At 37.5% G+C, this 21,965-nt stretch overlaps 1 protein-coding gene across 8 annotated transcripts in view; it reads left to right on the forward strand.

Annotated features, from left to right (window-relative positions):
• Window positions 1–21,965, forward strand: part of RSPH3 (radial spoke head 3) — a gene marked incomplete at its 5' end in the record, with an annotated part of 74,683 nt that overhangs the window by 13,052 nt on the left and 39,666 nt on the right. For 5 of the 8 annotated variants that reach the window (XR_014267660.1, XR_014267661.1, XR_014267662.1 and 2 more), the window contains 4 exons: window positions 779–982; window positions 2,562–2,724; window positions 4,908–4,994; window positions 5,410–5,781. Coding sequence is in view for 1 of the 8 variants with exons in the window: in XM_082475601.1 (XP_082331727.1) it covers window positions 779–982; window positions 2,562–2,724; window positions 4,908–4,994; window positions 5,410–5,723 (768 nt within the window). Of the gene's footprint in view, window positions 1–778; window positions 983–2,561; window positions 2,725–4,907; window positions 4,995–5,409; window positions 5,904–15,776; window positions 17,547–21,965 lie in introns of those variants that run through there. The other 3 variants (XR_014267663.1, XR_014267666.1, XM_082475601.1) reach the window with 3 other exon arrangements.

The raw sequence follows: 21,965 nt of genomic DNA on the forward strand, positions 1-21,965 counted from the left end.
ATGTTTTTAGAATATTTACATATTTAATTTTTGTGTGTTTGCATACTTGCTTAATGTATGAATATAAGGTAGATTTGTACCAAATAAAGAAAAATAATATCTCTGGTATAAAAAGTTCCACTGTTAGTTCCTTGTAGATTATATAAATGTTATGAGGATAATCTATGGTAGGAAAATAATCCTAAAATAATTACATTTTCATATCAGTGTGGAATACATAGATAGGCCAGTTTATGAAATTGAAGAAGAGAAGGCAATCCTTATGTACATAATGACTTCAGTGAGATTTAAGATTCGAAGGAACTTGAAAGTACTGTCATTGAAATTGGGAAATAAAGTAAGTTTTCATAATCTACATAGAAGGGTATATTTGCCTCGAAATCCTAGAGATGAATCACCATAATATCCATTATTCTTCAAACCGTTATCAAAACAGCCAGTAAAAATTGAGCAGAAAAGGCAGAGAATAAGAAAGATGGATATTTCCCTTGGGTTTCAGAGTTTGATCTGAAAATTGTTGAGTATCGAGGTTCATTCTGATGATTACATAGGTCTTTTTATAACTTTGACTCAATCAGTTTTTGTTTGTAAACAGCCTGTGTGCCCTTCAGGCTATTTTGAGGATTAGAAACCATAAATAAAACAGCAGCACGGTGTCTGGCTCACAGAAGACACTCAATAAATAGTATACTGTTCTTGCTACTCTTCTGCATATCTTTTCACTGAGCCTTTGGCTCATGATTACAATTTTAAACTTGCTTTGTTTTGTGTGTTTAAGCTCTTTGACTTTGATCTTGAAGTTAAGCCAATGTTAGAAGTTTTGGTGGGAAAGACCATCGAGCAGTCTCTTCTGGAAGTAATGGAAGAAGAAGAGTTGGCAAACCTGCGGGCCAGTCAGCGCGCACATGAGGAGTTACGCAATGTCGAGCTTGCGGAAGTTCAGCGACTTGAAGAGCGAGAGAGACGACACCGAGAGGAAAAAGTATAGAATTTTAGTTTCTCTCTTAGATTTTGGTTATTTAATAGACTACGTTCAAAATCACATGTAGTATGAACAGAGCTAAAGATCTTTGCAAACATATAGAAAAGACCTGTAGTAATTGTTGCTCAGGTCTCTCCTGTAGATCACAGATCTTTCCTGGACTGAATTACGTTTTTAAATTCCAGTTTACATAAATGTGCCTACATAGAGTTCCCAAAGTTCCTAAATGTAACAATTTAAATTACATAGGTTCCAGTGAAAGGCACTCTTAAGTATCAAGAGTGCTAGAGAAAGAAAGAACGTCGATTTGCCCCAAGTCAGTGGCAGAGAAGGTGGCAGGATAAAGTGGAGTATCTTTGGGTAGGTGGGTGGTAAGAAGCAGAGGATCTGCCTAGAATTCTGGATCTTCTTCTCTGTGGTGAGCCCTGCTCCACATCTGTAGAGTCTACTACTTGGGTCTTTATAGAATATTTATACTTGGGTCTTTATAGAATATTTCTCTAGATTATAGGTTTTTAGAACCTTTAATAAGAAAAGTTTTAGAATCCAATTTTTAAAATATGCCAGAAACCTCTAGTTAGGAAGCACGAGGCTCAGTAATCTTTAGATAAGAGTCTGTCTGAGGCTGGCAATAACTGTCACCCTGTGGTAAACACTGGCTGGATAAATGATAAAAGAGTTCCCAAACACCTGAAAGGGCTCAAAGAATCTAGCTTACCACACAGAATAGCTTAGTTGTCAGGACATTCTACTCAAAACCTAGTCAAACGGACTTTCAGTTCTCCTCCAAAGTGAATAATTAATTGTGTAAAGAGCATGGGGCTGATGGTAAAGATTGTGCAAATGCACGATTATTTGTTCACAATTATAAAATGAACACTGACAGAATTAGCTTTGTTGAAATAATTGGTGAAGCCTTTATAAAAAAATAGTTAAATTTGTTTATTTACTGTTAGGAAATATATTATAAAAAATGAAGTCTACAAATCATCTAGATTTATATTTGCTTAAACTTTGAAAATAGATTTAATTAGAAAATATATTAATGTTCCCACTTGTACATAGGAGTAGAGAATAGTTCATTAGCTTCACAGATTTCATAGGAGCTACAAGAAGCAACAACAACAAAAAGAGGTTTTATAATTTTCTGAACTTTATGAACTCAAAGAATCATTACAAATGAGATAATTTATTGGCCCAAGTTTTTTAATCAAAAATGTCTAAGCAACTGTAATTTTCATATCAGCAATACTTTATAATACTAATTAAAAATACATATAACTATTATTATTCTTTGGTGTCAGCCATACAGTCAAACACGTATATCTTGAAGTTATTTTACTTGAAAATGGATCAGGAAATGAATTTTACCTTAAGCTTCATCTCCTCTGAATTTAGTACCTACCTAGTTGTTGAAATTCATTAAAATCTTGATGAAAAACATGAACTGGTAATAGACACCTCGCTGTTCATTTTTGGATACAAATATAAGTCCAAATTCTTCCGCTCACTAGAGTCAGTATTTGGGGAAGACGTAATAGCTGAATAACCACCTGTGGTGGCGTTTTTCTCTGGGCAGGAGCGTCGTAAGCAACAGCAGTGGCAAGTGGTTCACAAGCATAACGAGACTGCACAGAAAATCGCCGCCCAAGCGTTTGCACAGCGTTACCTGGCCGACCTTCTCCCTTCTGTTTTCAGCAGCCTCAGGGATGGTGGCTACTTTTATGATCCTGTTGAAAGAGGTCTGTGGAGGTCTTTGTTAAATTAACTGTCACAATAAGCATCCTCTTCATGGTTCAGATTTATCGCGTGCCAATTTTTAGTTTGAATTGGAATCTTTCTATCTCTGAAACAAATTTGAAAAGCAATTATAGTTGTTTTAAGAAAGAACTTTTACTAGTAAGAGGTGCATTATAAAGATCTTGATTTTAGGATGTTTACTTTCATTGAGAAACAACATTGGATAGTAGAAAGAAATATGGACTTAATGTCAAAAACTTGAGCTTGAATCCCAGTTTATCATTAACTAGCTCTATGACCTTCAGTCTCCTCCTGTGTGACACGAGGATTATTTAGGAGCTAAATGTCATAATGTAAATAAAACTTAAACGCGGGCTTTTTTCACCGAGTACGTACTGCGGCATAGTACGGTCCGTGGTTGGTTGAAGCCGCAGATGCAGACCTGCAGATACAGAGGTCTGCCTGTGAAGTTATACGCAGATGTTTGGCTGTGCCTGCGGTCAGCAGCCCCAGCCGCCATGTCCTCCAGGGGTCAGTTGTATATGTAATCTATATGTGTAAGTAGTTGTCGCTAAGTTTTTCTCAGTAGACTTCCTATTCCAATCAAAATCTCTTTGGGGACAGCTAGTGAGGTTATGTAATGAGGTGTTTATACTATCCCAGGCACTGTATTAAGTGTTGGAGGCTTCAACAACAACCAAACCAACCTGATCTCGGCCTTGATAGAACCCGTACCTGTTAGCCATCTCCCAGCATCCCCTCACAGCCACTCTCCTCAGCTTAGCATGGCCAAACGGAGGGGAAAAATTGGCACTTTCTCACTGCCGTCCTCCTTCCTCGGGTTCAAAAGCACTTACATCCATGTTGCTTTGTACGCAGGTCCTATTTCAAATGGCTAATACTGTCTGAGGGCAGATATTCGCAATGTCAGTTTTCACCGATGACGCACTCAATTCAATACATAAGGGTCAGGTTACAGACAAATATTATTAGTTTACATTTCTATTGTACTTTGCAATTTTTGTCGTGTTTTTCACACGTGATACCATTTGGCGTGCCCGAAAGGGCTGTGAGGGAGGGAGTACGGCAGATTAAGTCCCATTTTTCAGAAGTAGAAACTGAAGCTCAGAGAACTTGAATTGCTCTTGGACACTCGGGGGTGCTTAGGCCTGGACTGACTGGGGCTCTGACTCCAGGTCCAGTGCCCTTGCCATGCTGCCAGCTGCCCGGGGTCCAGCTGGGCCTCTTGCTGTTAGTCACAGAGGCCAGCAACCTTTTCTGCATTCATGGGCTGCTGGAAAAGTCAGTTATAGATCATGTAAAAGCTTGCAAAGGAGATTCATGCTTCAGATTAAGACTACTATAGTAGTGAATATATATTCTATCACACTCTCTCTTGTCACCCATTGAAAAATAACAATTAGATGCCTGCCCCCAAAAAAAGCCTTTGTTTTTTTTTTTTTTTGGCCATGCCGCACGGCATGTGGGATCGCAGTTCCCCGACCAGGGGTCAAACCTGTGCCCCCTGCAGTGGAAGCGCAGAGTCTTAACCACTGGACCTCCAGAAAAGTCCCCCCAAAAAGCCATTTTAAAACATTAAAATGTATATTGTAAGGGACCATATTTTTTAAAGGCTTACACCATAGAGTATATTTCCATTTCAGTTTGAACAAATTTATCACTAATGGAAACACCTCGTTTCCGACCCATTTCTACATGGCCTTCTTCTCAGATGCCCTCTGACCCTTACCTCTGAATCTTGATCAGCTTCCGTCAGACCCCAGGCTTCAGCTGGGCTTCAGGTGGAGGTGCCAGCATTGCTCAGTCCTGGCTTTGCATTACATTTGGATTGGAGTTCTGCTCCCAGTTCCACACCCCCTGCTTCCACCCCCCGCCTCCTTGATTCATCTCACGTTGCACCTATAAAGTCAGTTCTAACAGCTTTGACTCCAAGGAAGGCCTCATAGTTCTAAAAATACTATTTCTACTGCAATTGAAAGGAAATAGACCAGAAGATATATAGAGAATGTGGTAACAGCAAAAGTGATGCTGTATGAGTCTATTTGACATTTTATAATAAGAAAACAATATTGATGTATCTGTAACATTAGGGGAAAGCACAGATTCTTCCAATCTATAATGATTCCTAAAAATCACTTAATGAAGTTAACTTTTTAAATTACAGATATTGAGATAGGATTCCTTCCATGGCTAATGAATGAAGTTGACAAAACCATGGAGTGCAGCATGGTTGGAAGAACAGTGGTTGACAGTAAGTTCTTTTATTTTATTATTGAAAAGTCATCTCTGAAACTTTTCAGTAGAAACAATATATAGAAGAAAAGATATTTTAAAGTTTTGGTTCTTAAATTTTCAGTATATCAATTATATTAACAAAGGTACATATTTTTACCCTCAGTATTAATTTTGGTTCTTTTATAATTTGATCAGAATTAATATCTTCTGTCATTACTTTATAAATTATATTCTGTTAAAACGGGCATTGAATATAATGCATATTTAGTGCATTAAGTGGCACAGAAGGTAAGTATGTTGAGTTTATATAAAAGGTCATGCTACAGGGAAGGGACGAGGGCTGGTGAATATTTTGTACTCATCTGTAAGTCAGCATTATAACTACTAAAATACGGAAAATCACAGAGATTTCTGCACGTATAATTTTTCAGTGTTGATTCGTGAGGTGGTTGAGAAACGACTGAGTCTGTATGAGCGTAAGGAGGACAAGCACTCTTCTCTGAAACCTGAGGATGGGCTCAGTGGTCCTGGAGGAATGAGAGATCCACTGGTGGGCTACGAATCCCAGAATCACGGTGCCTCACAGGCACAGAGGCCACTTCCGGACAGAGACTCCCCGCAAAGAACACCGTATGATGCAAGGTATATGGAGAGAGTGTCGTCCCAAGACAGGAAGCTTAAGGAAGAAGAGGTTGAGCAAACAGAAATGAGGAAGTCCTTCAGGAGTGAAGAACCGTTGCAGTAGAGGGGAGCTTCGGCGCCGTGGAACCCATCAGCAGCCAGTCAGCATTGCGAGCAGTCAGGTAATGATGCGCGAGCCCCCTCAGGTTATGCCTTAGGTTGTGTTTAGTCAGCCTGCCCTCTTGTCTAATGGACTGAGCAAATCAAATACGTTGAAATAATAAAACTGATTTTTAAAATGAAACTTTATTTAATAGTAGACTATTTAGAAGCTATATTATAACTCTAATGAGAATTATGTCTAATTACAAGCTTCCCATTACCAGTATATATAACTAATGAATGTATTTTTCCTTAGTCCTTCCATCGCCACTGTGTAACTAGTATATTTTTACTTACTCTTCCCATTACCACTATATATAGCTAATATATTTTTCCTTAGTTTTGTGGTTTAGTTCTTTTTTTAGTAAGTATGCTATTTAATGCTAGATATCAGTGCTGTCAGCCATTGAGCTTTTCTTCTCTGTAGAAAAACTGTTTAACTTACTCTAACCAAGAATTCCCTAAATGTTGGGTAACTGAAAGCTATAGTGCTCTCTCCTTGCAAAGACCAAGAAGTATACCCATATTTGTATAAAATTAAACAGATAGTTATCCCTTCAATCTTCAATATTCAAGTAATGCTCAAGGGATTCTATGAATTAGTAATATCCTCTCATCTATTTTTTCACATTCCTGCTATTAAAAAATTTCAGGCAATGCCAATAAAGCTAAAAGTCCCTCCTCAGAGACGACCACTGTCATCCATCAGGTGTGTACCTTCCAGGCCTTTTTCAAGATAGTTTTATAGATATAGATTTGAACACCTGGAAATATATGGGTTGTATTATTTGCATTTTTCACCTAACAGTATATCTTAGACCTTTCAACATTAGTACATATAAATCTCTTTTTAAAATATGGTAAGATATTGCCTAGTATGACTGTGTTATAGGGAATTACCATTTGACTTTTTAATCTGAACTTCTTTGGTGAATTTACCTGCACTATTGAAAATCACAGGTATTTTATTTCTAAAGTTATGTTAATCTTTAATCACTGAAGTCTTCTGAGGCTTTCGGTAGATATAGTCTGTTTTTCTCAGAATATTTATAAATATATAATATTTATAAATATATATAAATATTTATAAGTATATAAGCTATTTGAAATAGCTTGCAGTTATTAACACACTTACCTTAGTTTCTTTTTTTTTTAATTAATTAATTTATTTATTTATTTTTGGCTGTGTTGGGTCTTTGTTTCTGTGTGAGGGCTTTCTCTAGTTGCGGCGAGCGGGGGCCACTCTTCATCACGGTGCATGGGCCTCTCACTATCACGGCCTCTCTTGTTGCAAGCACAGGCTCCAGACGCGCAGGCTCAGTAGTTGTGGCTCACGGGCCCGGTTGCTCTGCAGCATGTGGGATCTTCCCAGACCAGGGCTCGAACCCGTGTCCCCCATTGGCAGGCAGATTCTCAACCACTGCGCCACCAGGGAAGCCCTTCTTTTTTTTTTTTTAAAGATTTTTTTTGATGTGGACCATTTTTAAGGTCTTTATTGAATTTGTTACAATATTGCTTCTGTTTTATGTGTTTTGGTTTTTTGGCCACAAAGCATGTATCGTCTTAGCTCCCTGACCAGGGATCAAACCTGCACCCCTTGCATTGGAAGGCGAAGTCTTAACCACTGGACCGCCAGAGAAGTCCCAACCTTAGTTTCTTTCTAAATTAGGTATTAAAAATATATAAGAACATCTTCTCCATTTGTAAAAAGAACTGCACTGTATGTCTCAAGCTAATTCCCCACATATTATAACCCCACATCATTTTAACCTCAGAGCAACTTCTGCGGTGTATGTGACAATATTTTTATTTTCATTTTCAATCAGTCTTTGGTTTGTTCAGCCAGCAAACATTAACTGAGTGCCTGCTGGGTGTGGAGCACCTTGAGGAGGCTGCAGATACAGCCTAGCAGTGGAGCTGAATGAAGCAGGGGTAAAATGAGGAAACCACAGCTCAGGGGTTTTAAGTGATTTGCCCTAAGTGACAAGCCTAGTAAGTAATAGGATGAAACCTGGAGCCCAAATCTCCTTCCTTCTAATCTACTATACTTTCTTCTGAACAACCTTGAACCTTTGTGAGGTACAAAGAATAACTTCAAGTAAATTATTGCATTAACAGCATTTTAAAAACTGGAATCACTCCTGTTATTCACTGCTGGGTTGGTTCCATCTTGTTAAACAGTCTTTATGATCCTCCTAAAATTTACAAAATACTAATTTTGGTAGTGAGAGCAGGAAATGTTTTTTAATTGGGGTTGTTGTGGATCACTTTTATTATGGATTGTTAAATACCCACAATTTTAAGAATGCTTTCAAGATGGATTTGAGGTTGATTATCTTCTACAATTCTAACCTTCCTTTATAGTAAGCCAGTGCATTAAACACTTCGCAGATGTTCTGCTAACCATCCAGTTCTGAGCTCTACAATTCCATAAGTTAATTCAATTTATTAAATATCCCTACATCTGTAGACCCCACACTGAAGTTAGTTAAGCTTAACTGCCATCCTGTTCCATCCTCGAGAGAAAAAAAATAGTTGAGAAGTTAGGGCACTGTCCCGTGAAGCTGGTTATATATTATCTGTAGAAAAAAAATATTGAATGGAAACTTTAAATTGGCTATGCTCACATTTTCTAATACTCTTCTTACGAGTTCTGTTCCTTTCTATTTTCAACCAACACTAAGCTAACAGAAGCTAAATAGTAATAAAACAGATAATATGTAAAAACTTAATAGAGATTGTCATCCCTGACAAAAATTCCCATATCACTGAAATAGATCTGAAAGGTAGAAGTAATTTTCTCTAGTGTAGGTATCATGGTGTTTAAGCCATTCTGACTTCTGTTGAGCTGAGGAATACTGGCGTGGCCTGCGAAGTCACTCAGGGCATCACAGGGTGGTGACTGAAGGCAGACACCAGAGCCAGACTGCCTGGTCTTGAATTCTTCACCACACATAAGGGGTTTGCCTCTGTAGTTACGAAAAAGAACTGGTTTATCAGACTGTGGGTTATTTTGAAAACATGTAGGAGAGTGGAGGTTTTGCAGAAGGAAGAAGTATTTGGAGAGGATAGTTCCTTTAAATCCCATAATGCATGTGGGAGAAGTGGCATTTTGCATATCGTATCAAAATGTTATGGTACCATAACCATCAGAATGTTAATGGTACTCATTTCTTCTAACCTAAAAAACTTTCATTTTCTTGTCATGTTGTTAAAACATATTAACCACATCAGCTAAATTTTTTATCTATAATTTTAGTTTTCATAAGTTTTATTTACTATGCAAAATTTGTTACATTCTGCTTTTCTCTTTTGTTTGTAGGTAAATCACAGAAAGTTTTATTATGCATTCTATAGCTCAATAGCCATAGCCATTTATCTGAGTTTATTTAGCATAAAGGCATTCTGAAGAGGCCCAAATATGGGTTTGATTTCCCCATAGCCCAATTAACACCTATTGTTTTTTAGCCATAGCTCCTAGGTCTAACCAGAAGCAACCTTCTCCAAGCTTCTCCAAGTTTGTTCACAGAGACCCAGACAAAAATGTTACAGATCAGGTGTCACTATCATGAAAAACTACTGTTAATGGTATTGGATTGATGTCTATAATTCTCCCTTTGAATTACAGCATATTAACCTTTCTGTTTTAGTGCTTTCAACTTACAAATTAAAATTTAATAAATTGGGCTTCCCTGGTGGCACAGTGGTTGAGAATCTGCCTGCCAATGCAGGGGACACGGGTTCGAGCCCTGGGCTGGGAAGATCCCACATGCCGCGGAGCAACTAGGCCCGTGAGCCACAACTACTGAGCCTGCGCGTCTGGAGCCTGTGCTCCGCAACAAGAGAGGCCGCGATAGTGAGAGGCCCGCGCACCGCGATGAAGAGTGGCCCCCACTTGCCGCAACTAGAGAAAGCCCTCGCACAGAAACGAAGACCCAACACAAGCCATAAATAAATAAGTAAATAAATAAAATTTAAATAAGTAAATAAATAAAAATTTAAAAAAAAAATTTAATAAATTGATAGCTTAGGTGATATTTTTTCTGTTTTTCATAAACCATGAAAATAGCATAAATGAAATATATGAGTTAAAAGATACAGTAATGGTGTTATAGGTTTGCTCATAAATAAAATCAGTCAAGATATTGAAGTTTGAAATTTCAGTATAAAAACATAACATTTAAAGAATTTAAAATTCTTTTTGAAAATAGAATTTGAAACGTTAATACATTTTTATCACAATGTGCATTTATAATTTTTGTAAATTATACATTTTGTTATTATACATCTTTATTTTTGATAATGAACTTGTGTGTATGGTCTTCTAACATTTTGGATTATATTGATATCTATTTCTACCACTAGGTGTCAGTAAATCCCTAAAGTAAAGTTGACTTGCCTCCAACGTCATACATAATTTAATGACCGTAAAGAGACCTTGGTAGACAAAGAGTTCAAAAATATATTGTACTCCTTGGAGACTCTAGACCAGGGGTCCCCAACTCCTGGGCCGCGGACCACTCCCGGTCCTCAGGCTGCCAGGAAGCGGCCGCACAGCAGGAGGTGAGAAGCGGGCCAGCGAGCGAAGCTTCATCTGCCGCTCCCTATCGCTCGCATTACCGCCTGAACCATCTTACACCTCCCAACCCATCCCTGGAAAAATTCTCTTCCATGAAACTAGTCCCTGGTGCCAAAAAAGTTGGGGACTGCTGCTCTAGACTCACACTGAGTATTTTATCTTGCCCTAAAGTCATCTGCCAGCTCTGTAGGGACTGCAGCAGACTCCACCCTGTACCTCAGACCCTTAACATGGTAGTGTTAGAATGGACTTTAGCTCTATATACTCCAGTCTTCTATCTAATGCAGCATCCTTAACAGGTGGTCACTTAGTCTTTGTTTAATCACTAAGGATGAGGCTTTCCCTTTATGAGCTGCCCTAGAATAGTGATTCTATCTTATTTAGTTTTGTCTCCCCAGGCTCAAGCTATGGTACATACTTAGTCAATTACATTGTTGGACAGTTCTCATTATTAGAAATCTCTTCTATATTGAGTCAAAATCTGTCCCATTATAACCTATTCTTTTTCGTTTATAACCTATAATCAATTGGCATGATTATGGTGGAGGGAGACAGAATAATTTTATTACCATACCAGCCCTGTCCTGTACTCCAATAGTTTTTTCTTTTTTCCAAGTTTTTCTTTCTCCCAATGAAGTACCACCACTCTTCCCAATTATTCCTTGTATGGCATAGTTTTAGAACTACTCACTCTCCATCCTGGTTACTGTTACCTTGAAATTCCTATTTGGTCAAAGCCATCTTAAAACATGTTTCCCAAAATTAGGTGTACCACTATAGATATAATCTGACTCAGCAAGGAGTATTGTGGGACTATTATCTCCCGTGATTTGGACATCACCAACTCAATTCTTGTAAATTCAGGTATCTAGAAACCTCATTTTTAGAGCATAAGAGAGAGAAAGCCAAAGTGACTCCTGAGCAGTCGCAATGTCAGAGTCCACACATTTTGCCATGGACCATCCAAAGCTATTCTAACATTGCTACCCAACTTGGCTGTTTATTAACCCCACAGCATATTAGAAGTAGCATATTGACAAGGAGAGAGGGGCTGCTATGGGAAGACCGTGGGCTGACATTTATAAGAAAAAAAAGGTAGAAGAAAGGAAAAAATAGATAGCTCAAAAGGCACAGCAGTCTGGGGCCAAAACTGAATATTCCTCATCAGCTCTTGAATACATGATTACATTACAGCACAGTACAGAAATTAATGTTTATGGAAGAAGCCCTTCTGGAATGGTGGAGTAAGGACCTCTGAAACTCAGCTCCTCCATAAAAGCAATGAGAACACAGGCAAAAATTGTCAAAAAAATAACATTTTCAGAACTCTGGAAATTAACCAAAGGCTTGCAACAATGAAGAGTATCTATTCAAGAAAAGTAGCTGAATCACAGACGAGTAAGCTTTGTGGCATTTTAACTTGCCCTATTCCCATCTCATTCTTCCTAGCTCCACAATAGCCTTGAAAACCAACAGACTCAAAACCATGGTAACTGAGAAAACAAGCAGCCTGTCAGCCACTGGAGGGGGCAAAACATGCCTAGAGCTCTCCAGAAAAGCCATGTCCCCAGAAAACTGTCAGTATTCGACCTGTCTGGCGACTAGCTCCCTGGATAAGTCCTGTTACAGGGCTTATCTTTGTTTGACCTGACTCAGAGCTTGCTCGGTGAGGAAAGTCGAAACACCAGGACATTTGTTTAAAACTAAATAAATAATCAGCAGTAATTGTCCAACATCACAGCTGGCTGAGGTGGAAATGCCAGTTGGAGCAAACAGGAGGCTGGCCAAAAAACTTGAAAAGGAAATCTGAGGAATGAGATGTCCACAGGAGGTTTTGAAAAGCTTCAGCATATTCCTGGGAATCTATATGTATAGGGTGCTTTGTAGGGCTGTTTGCATGCCCAGGAAAGACCTGGGAAGGCCCTTATCTCTCATCCCTGGCTGACCTTGAGGATCTACACAAGCAGGAGTTAAAAGCTAAGTCAGAGTTGTAAACTGCTGAAATACTGAGGGTGTGTCTCGACACACATAGAGCCCCTCAGCAAAGGGTGTAAGACTTACTGGTTCAGGGCACTTAAGAAATCTCTCTAATGATTAGCTGAACACTAAGCTAACTGAGCAGACTTCAGTGGCAGCACAAAGAATATAGACTTTACAGAATTTGTTTAGGAAGGTCATTAAACAGACAAACACCAACAAAAAACCCAGGTTGAAGGGGTAGAGCAAGAATCTGATGTCCAGAGTTACCACATTTTAATTCTTTAAAATGTTCAGGGCTTCTCTGGTGGCGCAGTGGTTAAGAATCCACCTGCCAATGCAGGGGACACGGGTTCGAGCCCTGGTCTGGGAAGATCCCACATGCCGTGGAACAACTAAGCCTGCGAGCCACAACTACTGAGCCTGCGTGCCACAACTACTGAAGCCTGTGCGCCTAGAACCCATGCTCTGCAACAAGAGAAGCCACCGCAGTGAGAAGCCCACACACCACAACGAAAAGTAGCCCCCGCTCACTGCAACTAGGGAGAAGCCCACGCGCAGCAACGAAAACCCAACACAGCTAAAAATAAATAAATAAAATGTTCACATTTCAACAAAAAAATACAAGACATGCAAAAGATAAGAAGGTCTGGCCCATGCAGAAGAAAAAACAAAGCAGTCAATAGAAACTGTCCCTGAGAAAGTCCAAATTTTGAACCTGTTTAACAAAGACATTAATCAGCAATTATAAATATGTTCAAAGAACTAAAGGAAACCATGTCTAAAGACTTAAAGTATGAGAATGATTCTCACCCAAGGGTGAATATCAAGCGATAGAAATCATAAAAAGGAACCAAATAGAAATTCTGGTGTTGAAAAGTACAATAACTGAAATGAAAAATTAACCAGAGAGCCTCAGATGTGAACTGTTAGAAGAAAGAAGCCATGAAATTGAAGTTAAATCAATTGAGATTATCCATTCTGAGGAACAGAACGAAAAATGAATGAAGATAAACGAATAGAGCCTCAGAGACGTGTGAGACACTATAAGAACACTGACAGACACATAGTGGGAATCCCAGAAGGAGAGGAAAGAAAGGGGCAGAAAGAACACTTGAAGAAACCATGGCTGAAAACATCCTCAATTTGATGGAAAAAAAGTTAATATTTACATCCAAGAAGCTCAGTAAACTCCATGTATAATAAACTCAAAGAGATCCACAACTGCACACATCATAGTCCAACTGCCAAGAGACAGAGACAAAGACAATTCTGAGACAGTGCTGGGGAGGGAGAAATTCTCCCCCTACCCATCTTGAATTCTTTTGGCTGGTCTAATAATTAAACTGCCATAAGACAGATTAATAGGAAAAAAAAATCAGTTGAATTTGTATGCACAGAGATCTCATATAAATGGGACCCCCAAAGTCACCAAAGCAGATTGTTTAAATATCATTTTTAGACAAAGAAACAATTATTTGTGCCTGTTAACAAAATAAAGGGGCTTGTGCTTGGAGTAGCACAGAAAGGAAGTAACAAAGTTTGTTTACAACGCTTACTTAACCTTGAATTTCCTAACTCCATTGTTAAGGATGCTTTCTATCCTGCTGGTACAGGGAGGATACCTTCTTCACATGGGAGATTTATTTCCCACTTTTAGGGGGTAAGGAGTTGGGGGCATAGTGGGTTTTTTATATCATTTTTTTCACTGACTGTTTCTCAAGTAACTTTAATTCAAAATAATATGCCACTGAGGCATAATTGGGGGCAGCATGCCCTGGGCCTCAACAGCAGCAAGACAAAAATAACTCATCATATACAAGGGCTCCTCAATATTAACAGCTTATTTTTATTCAGTCACCATGGAGGTCAGAAAGCAGTAGAATGATGTACTCAAAAGTGCTAAAAGAAAAAGGCTGTCATTCAGGAATTTTATATCCAACAAAACTGTTCTTAAAAATGAAGGAGGAAGTAGGCAATCTGAATAAGCCTATATCTATTAAATAAATTGAATCAATAGTTAATAACCTTACAAAACAAAACACCAGGCCCACATGAGTTCACTGGTGAATTCTACCAAACATTTAACAAATTATACCAATTCTCTACAATTTCTTTCACATAATAAAAGCAGAGGGAATATTTCCTAACCTACTCTATGAGACCAGCATTACTCTAATACCAAAATCAGACATAGACATTACAAGAAAACTACAGACCAATATCTCTCATGAACCTAGTTGCAAAAATCTGCAGGAAAATATTAGCAAACTGAATTCAACAGCGTATAAAAAGAATTATAGGGTTTCCCTGGTAGCACAGTGGTTAAGAATCCACCTGCCAATGCAGGGGACACGGGTTTGAGCCCTGGTCCGGGAAGATCCCACATGCCACGGAGCAACTAAGCCCGCGTGCAGCAACTACTGAAGCCTGCGCCTAGAGCCCTGCTCTGCAACAAGAGAAGCCACCACAATGAAGCCCGCGCACCGCAGCAAAGAGTAGCCCCCGCTCGCCACAACCAGAGAAAAGCCCGCCCACAGCAATGAAGACCCAACGCAGCCAAAAATAAATAAATAAAATAAAATAAATTTATTTAAAAAAAAAAGAGTTATATACCATGACTTAGTTGGATTTATCCCAGGAATGCCAAGCTGGTTTAACATTTCAAATTCAATTAATGTAATCCATCACAGAAACAGGCTAAAAAAGAAATATCACATGATCATATCAATTGATGCAGGAAAAGCATTTGACAGAATTCAACACCCGTTCATGATTTGAAAAAACAAACAAACAAACAAAACCTCTCAGTAAACTGGGAATGAGGGGAATTCCTCAACTTTATAAGGAATATGTACAAAAAAAAAAACCTACAGCTAACACCATGGTGAGAAACTAGAAGCTTTCCCACTAAGATCAGGTACAAAGCAAGGATGTCCCCTCTCACCATTCCTTTTCAGTATCATACTGAGTCCTAGCTAATGCAATAAAACAAGGAAATAAAAAGCATTTAGATTGATAATGAAAAATTAAAACTGTCTTTGTTTGCAGATGACATGATTGTCTATGTAGAAAATCTGAAAGAATCAACAAAAAGACTCCTGACACTAATAAGTGATTATAGTAAGGTGGCAAGATGCAAGGTTAATATACAAAAATTAATCACTTTTCTATATACCAGCAATTAACAAATGGAATTTAAAATTTAAAACAATACCATTAACATTAGCATCCCCCCCCCAAAGAATGAAATACTTAGGTATAAGTCTAACAAAATATGTACAAGATCTGTATGAGGAAAACTACAAAACTCTGATGAATGAAATCAAACTACTAAATGGAGAGACATTTCATGTTGATGAATAGGGTGACTCAATATTGTCAAAATGTTAGTTCTTCCCAACTTGATCTATAGATTCAGTGCAATCCCAGTCAAAATCACAACTAATTATTTTGCAGATATCAACAAACTGATTATATGGAAGCGCAAAAGACCCAGAAGAGCCAACACAGTATTGAAGGGTAAGAACAAAGTTGGCACTACTTAATTTCAAGACTTACTATAAAGCTAATCAAGACAATTTGAAATTGGTGACAGGCTAGACACATAGATCAGAATAAAGGGTCCAGAAATAAACCCACACAAGTATAGGCAACTGATCCTGACAACGAGCAAAGGCAATATAATGGAGAAAGAATAGCCTTTTTAGCAAGTGGTGTTGAAACAACTGGATATCCACAGGTAAAAAAATGAATCTAGACACAGACCTTACATGCTTCACAAAAAGTAACTCAAAATGGATGACAGACCTAAATGTAAAATGCAGAACTATAAAACTATAATATAAGAGAAAATCTAGTTGACTTGGGTTTCGTGATGACTTTTTACTATACTACAAGAAGCATAATCCATGAAAGAAAGAATTGGTCATCTGGACTTCATTAAAATTAAATATTTCTGATCTGAAAAAAAAAAAAAACACTGTCAAGAAAATGAAAAAACAAGCCACAGGCTGGGAGAAAATATTTGCAAAAGACATATCTGATAAAGGACTGTTATCCAAAATATAAAAAGAACTCTTAAAACTCAACAATAAGAAAACAAACAACACAATTTATTGAAAATGGGCCAAAGACCTTAACAGACACCTCACCAAAGAAGATGTATAGATGGCAAATGAGCATAAGATGTTCCATGTCATTTGTCATCAGGGAATTACAAATTAAAACAATAATGAGATACAATTACCCACCTAATAGAATGACCAAAATCCAGAACACACAACAAATGCTGGTGAGGAGGTGGAACAACAAGAACTCTCATTCATTGCTGGTGGGAATGCAAAAGGTACAGTCACTTTGGAAAAGAGTTTGGCAGTTTCTTACAAAACTAAGCATACTCTTACCATACAATCCAGCAATTGTGCACCTTGATATTTACCCAAAAGAGTTGAAAATTTATGTTCACACACAAAAACCGTACAAGAATGTGTATAGTGGCTTTATTCATGATTGCCAAAACTAGAAGCAAAAATGATGTCCTTCAGTTGGTCAATGGATGAATAAACGGTGGTATATCCAAACAATGAAATTTTATTCATCACTAAAAAGAAATGAGTTATGAAGCCATGAAAAAACATGGAGAAACCTTAAATGCATATTACTAAGTGAAAGAAGCCAATCTGAAAAGGGTACATACCTATGATTCCAACTATATGATGTTATGGAAAAGGCAAAATCATGGGGACTTAAGGCAAAATATCAGTGGTGGGACTTCCCTGGCAGTCCAGTGGTTAAGACTTTGAAGGCCTTCCAATGCAGGGGTGCAGGTTCGATCCCTGGTCAGCAAGCTAAGATCCCACATGCCTCAGAGCCAAAAAAACAAAACGGAAAACAGAAGCAATATTATAACAAATTCAATAAAGACTTTAAAAATGGTCCACATCGGGCTTCCCTGGTGGCGCAGTGGTTGAGAATCTGCCTGCCATTGCAGGGGACATGGGTTCGAGCCCTGGTCTGGGAAGATCCCACATGCCGCGGAGCAACTGGGCCCGTGAGCCACAACTACTGAGCCTGCGCGTCTGGAGCCTGTGCTCCGCAACAAGAGAGGCCGCGATAGTGAGAGGCCCGCGCACCGCAATGAAGAGTGGCCCCCGCTCTCCGCAACTAGAGAGAGCCCTTGCACAGAAATGAAGACCCAACACAGCCAAAAATAAATAAATAAATAAATTAATTAATTAATTAATTTTAAAAAAAGAAATGAAAGGTTAAAAAAAAAAATGGTCCACATCAAAATATATATATATATATATATATATATATATATAATATATATATATATATATATATATATATATATATATATATGTATGTATCAATCAGTGGTTGCCAGGATTTAGAGAGGAGGGAGGATGGATAGAAAGCACAGTGGATTTTTAGGGCAGTGAAAATACTCTATATGATACCATAATGATGGATACATGTCATATATTTGTCCAAACCCATAAAATGTACAACATCAAGAGTGAACCATTATGTAAACTATGGACTTCGGGTGATGATGTGTCGATGTAGGTTCATCAGTTGTAACAAATGTAACACCCCGGAGGGGGAAGCTTATAATGGGGGAAGCTCTGCGTGACTGGCTGCAGGGGAGATAACAGAAAATCTCTGTACCTTCACTTCAATTTTGTTGTGTACCTAAAACTGCTCTAAAAATAAAATCTATTTTTAAAATGTTATTAACATTTTTAAAAATTAAGGAGAAATTAAGACATTTCCAGATAAACAAAAACAGAACTTGTCACTAGCAGACCTGCCCTACAAGAAATACTAAGGGAGTCCTTCAGGGGGTGAAATAATAGGACACTAGACAGTACTCAGGTCCACATGAAGAAATAATGAGCAGCAATAAAGACAGTATATATGTATATAAAAGAGTAGGAATGTATTTTTCTTTATCACTCTTTTGTCATTTAAAAGGCAGCTGCATAAAGCAATCATTATAAAACTGTTGATGGGCTTCTAATGTATAAAGATGCAATTTATAGGACAATAATAACACCAAGGAGAGGGAGGGAACAGAGTGATATTAGAGAAAATGTTTTGTATACTATTGAGATTAAATTGGTATTAATCTGGACTGGACTGTGTTAAATTAAGATGTTAATTATATAATCCCCAGAAAAACCACTAAGAAGATAACTTTTTAAAAAAATACTAGAAGAAACAAGATAAAATTAAAATGGTACAGTAAAAAATATCCATTTAATACCAAAAAAAAAAAAAAAAGGCAGTAATAGAAGAATAGAGGCACAAGAAAAACATTAAAAAAACAATGGGGGCTTCCCTGGTGGCGCAGTGGTTGGGAATCTGCCTGCTAATGCAGGGGACACGGGTTCAAGCCTTGGTCTGGGAGGATACCACGTGCCACGGAGCAGCTGGGCCCGTGAGCCACAACTGCTGAGCCTGCGCGTCTGGAGCTTGTGCTCCGCAACAAGAGAGGCTGCGACAATGAGGGGCCCGCGCACCGCGATGAAGAGTGGCCCCCGCTTGCCGCAACTAGAGAAAGCTCTCGCACAGAAACGAAGACCCAACACAGCCAAAATTAAATAGATAAATTAACTAAAAAAAAAACAAAAAACAAAAAACAATGGAATGGCACATGGAAATGCTAACTGGTCAGTAATTACATCAAAATTAAATGGGTTAAATGCTACAATCAAAAGGCAGAGATTGGCAAAATGGATTTTTAAAAAACAATTTAACTATACTATCTATGAGACATAATTTAGATTGAAAGACACAAATGGGTTGAAAGTAAAGGATAGAAAAAGATATGACATGCAAACAGTAACTAAAAGAGAACTGGAGTGGCTATACTAATATCAGACAAAATAGACTTTAAGACAGAAATTGTTACAAGAGATAAAGAAGTGTATTATATGATGATAAAAGTATCAATTACCAGGAAGACATAACAATTATAAACACATAGGAATATAACAACAGAACCCCAAAATAATGAAGCAAAAACTGACAGAACTAAAGGGAGAAATAGACAATTCAAAAACAACAGTTGAGGACTTCAAAACCCCACTTTCAGTAATGGATCAAACAACTAGGCAGCAGATCAACAAAAAAATAGAACATGGGGACTGCATTATGAACCAACTAGGATTACACATCCATAGAGCACTCCACCCAGCAACAGAATATATATTCTTTTCAAGTGTACCTGGAACATTCTCCAGGATAGGTGATGTTTGGCCGTAGAATAAGCCTTAATAAATTTGAAATATTAAAGTCGTACGAAGTATGTTCTCCAACCACAATACATTTAAATTAGAAGTCAATAACAGAAGGACATTTTGGAAATTCACAAATATGGAAATTACACATACCCCTAAATAAATAGGCCAAAGAAGAAATCACAGGAAAATTAGGAAGTATTTTGAGATGAATGAAAACAAAAATATACCTACCAAAATTTATGGGATGCACCTACTTTTTTTGTTTGTTTGTTTGTTTTTGGCCATGCTGCGCAGCTTGCGGGATCTTAGTTACCCAACCATGGATCGAACCTGTACCCTCAGCAGTGAAAGCGTGGAGTCCTAACCACTGGACCACCAGGGATTTCCCTTCATTTAAAAGAAGAAAGATCTTAAGTCAGTAACCTAACCTTCCACCTAGGAAATTAGATGATGGAGAGTGAAATAAACTCAGAGGAAGCAGAAGGAAGAAAATAATAAAGGTTAGAGTAGAAATAAATGGAGAATAGAAAAACAATAGAATCAATAAAGCCACAAGTTGGTTCTTTGCAAATATCAACAAAATTGACAACCCTTAGCTAGACTGACCAAGAAGACTCAAATTACTAAAATTAGAAATGAAAGAGAGGATATCACTACCAACTCTACAGTAATAAAAAGGATTATTATGAGAATATTATGAACAACTGTATGCTACAAAGTTAAATAACCTAGATGAAATGGACAAATTCCTAGCAAGACACAGATTACCAAAACTGACTTAAGAAGAAATAGAAAACCTGAATATACCTATAACAAATAAAAAGATTGAGCTAATAATTTTAAAAACTTTTCACAGAAACCCAGGCTAAGACAGCTTTACAGGTGAATTCTAATAAAGCATTTAAAGAAAAAGTAATACCAATCCTTCACAGACTCTTCAAAACATAGAAGAGGGAATACTTCCCAGTTCATTGTATGAGGCTAGTTTACCTTGATACCAAAGACGTCAAAAGAAAACTACAGATCAACATCCTTTAAAGTCATAGTTGCAAAAATCCTCAACAAAATACTAGCAAATTGAATCCAGCAACATATAAAAAGGATTATGTATCATGACCAAGTGGGATTTATCCCAAGGATGCAAAGTTGTGAAATCTGAAAATCAGTCGATGTCATATACCATATTAATAAAATAAAGAACAAAACCTGATCATCTCTATAGATGCAGAAACAGCATTTGACAAAATTCAATTTTTTAAATTAAATCAGCCAACAATACTGGGAATAGAGGAGACCTCCCTCAGCCCTATAAAAGGCATTTAGGAAAACCCCACAGCTAACATCATAACGTAATGTGAAAGACTGAATGCTTTTTCCCCCTAAGATCAGGAACAAGACAGAAATGTCTACTCTTGCCACCTCTGTTCAACATTGTACTGAAAGTTCTGGCAATGGCAGTTAGGTGGGAAAAAATAAATAAAAGGCATCTAGCATCCAGATTGGAAAGGAAAAGTAAAACTATCTCTAATTGCAGAAGACATGGTCTTGTGTACAGAAATTTTAAGGAATCTACGAAAAGACTACTAAAACTAATAAATGAGTTCAGCAAGTTTTCAGCCTATAAAATCAATAGTATGCAAAAGTCAATTGTATTTCTATACACTAGCAATGAACAATCTGAAAGGAAATTAAGAAAGCTATTTTATTTATAATAGCATCAAAAGGAATAAAATACTGAAGTATAAACTTAACCAAAGAGATGCAGAACGTACATAATGAAAACAACAAAACTGATGAAAGAAATCAAAGACCTAAATAAATAGAAAGACATTGTATGTTCATGTTGGAAGACAATATTGGAAAGATGGCAGTGCTCCCCAAAGTGAGCCGCAAATTCAATGCAATACCAATCAAAATCCCAACAATCTTTTTTTCAGAAATGGAAAAGCCTATCCTACAATTCATATGGAATTTCAGAAGAACCAAAAAAACACTAAACAATCTTGAAAAAGAAGAGCAAAGTCGTAGGACTCAACACTTCCCAATTTCAAAACTTACTACAAAGCTACAGTAATGAAAACAGTGTAGTGTGGGATAAAGATAGATGTATAGATCAACAGAGAGTCGAAATAAACCCATACATTTATGGCCAATTCATTTTAACAAGTGTTCAAAACTATTCAATGGAGAAAGAATAGTCTTTTCAACAAATAGTGCTGGGACAACTGGATATCCACATGTAAAAGAATGAAGTTTGACCCCAACTTCACACCATATGCAAAAATTAGCTCAAAATGGATGAACTCATGTGGATTTAGGTCAAAAACCTAAATGTAAAAAGCTAAAACTTTAAAACTCTTAGAAGAAAACATAGGAGTATAATTGTGTGACCACA

Source organism: Balaenoptera physalus, assembly GCF_965194825.1.
Source record: "Balaenoptera physalus genome assembly, chromosome: 9".
NCBI lineage: Eukaryota > Metazoa > Chordata > Mammalia > Artiodactyla > Balaenopteridae > Balaenoptera > Balaenoptera physalus.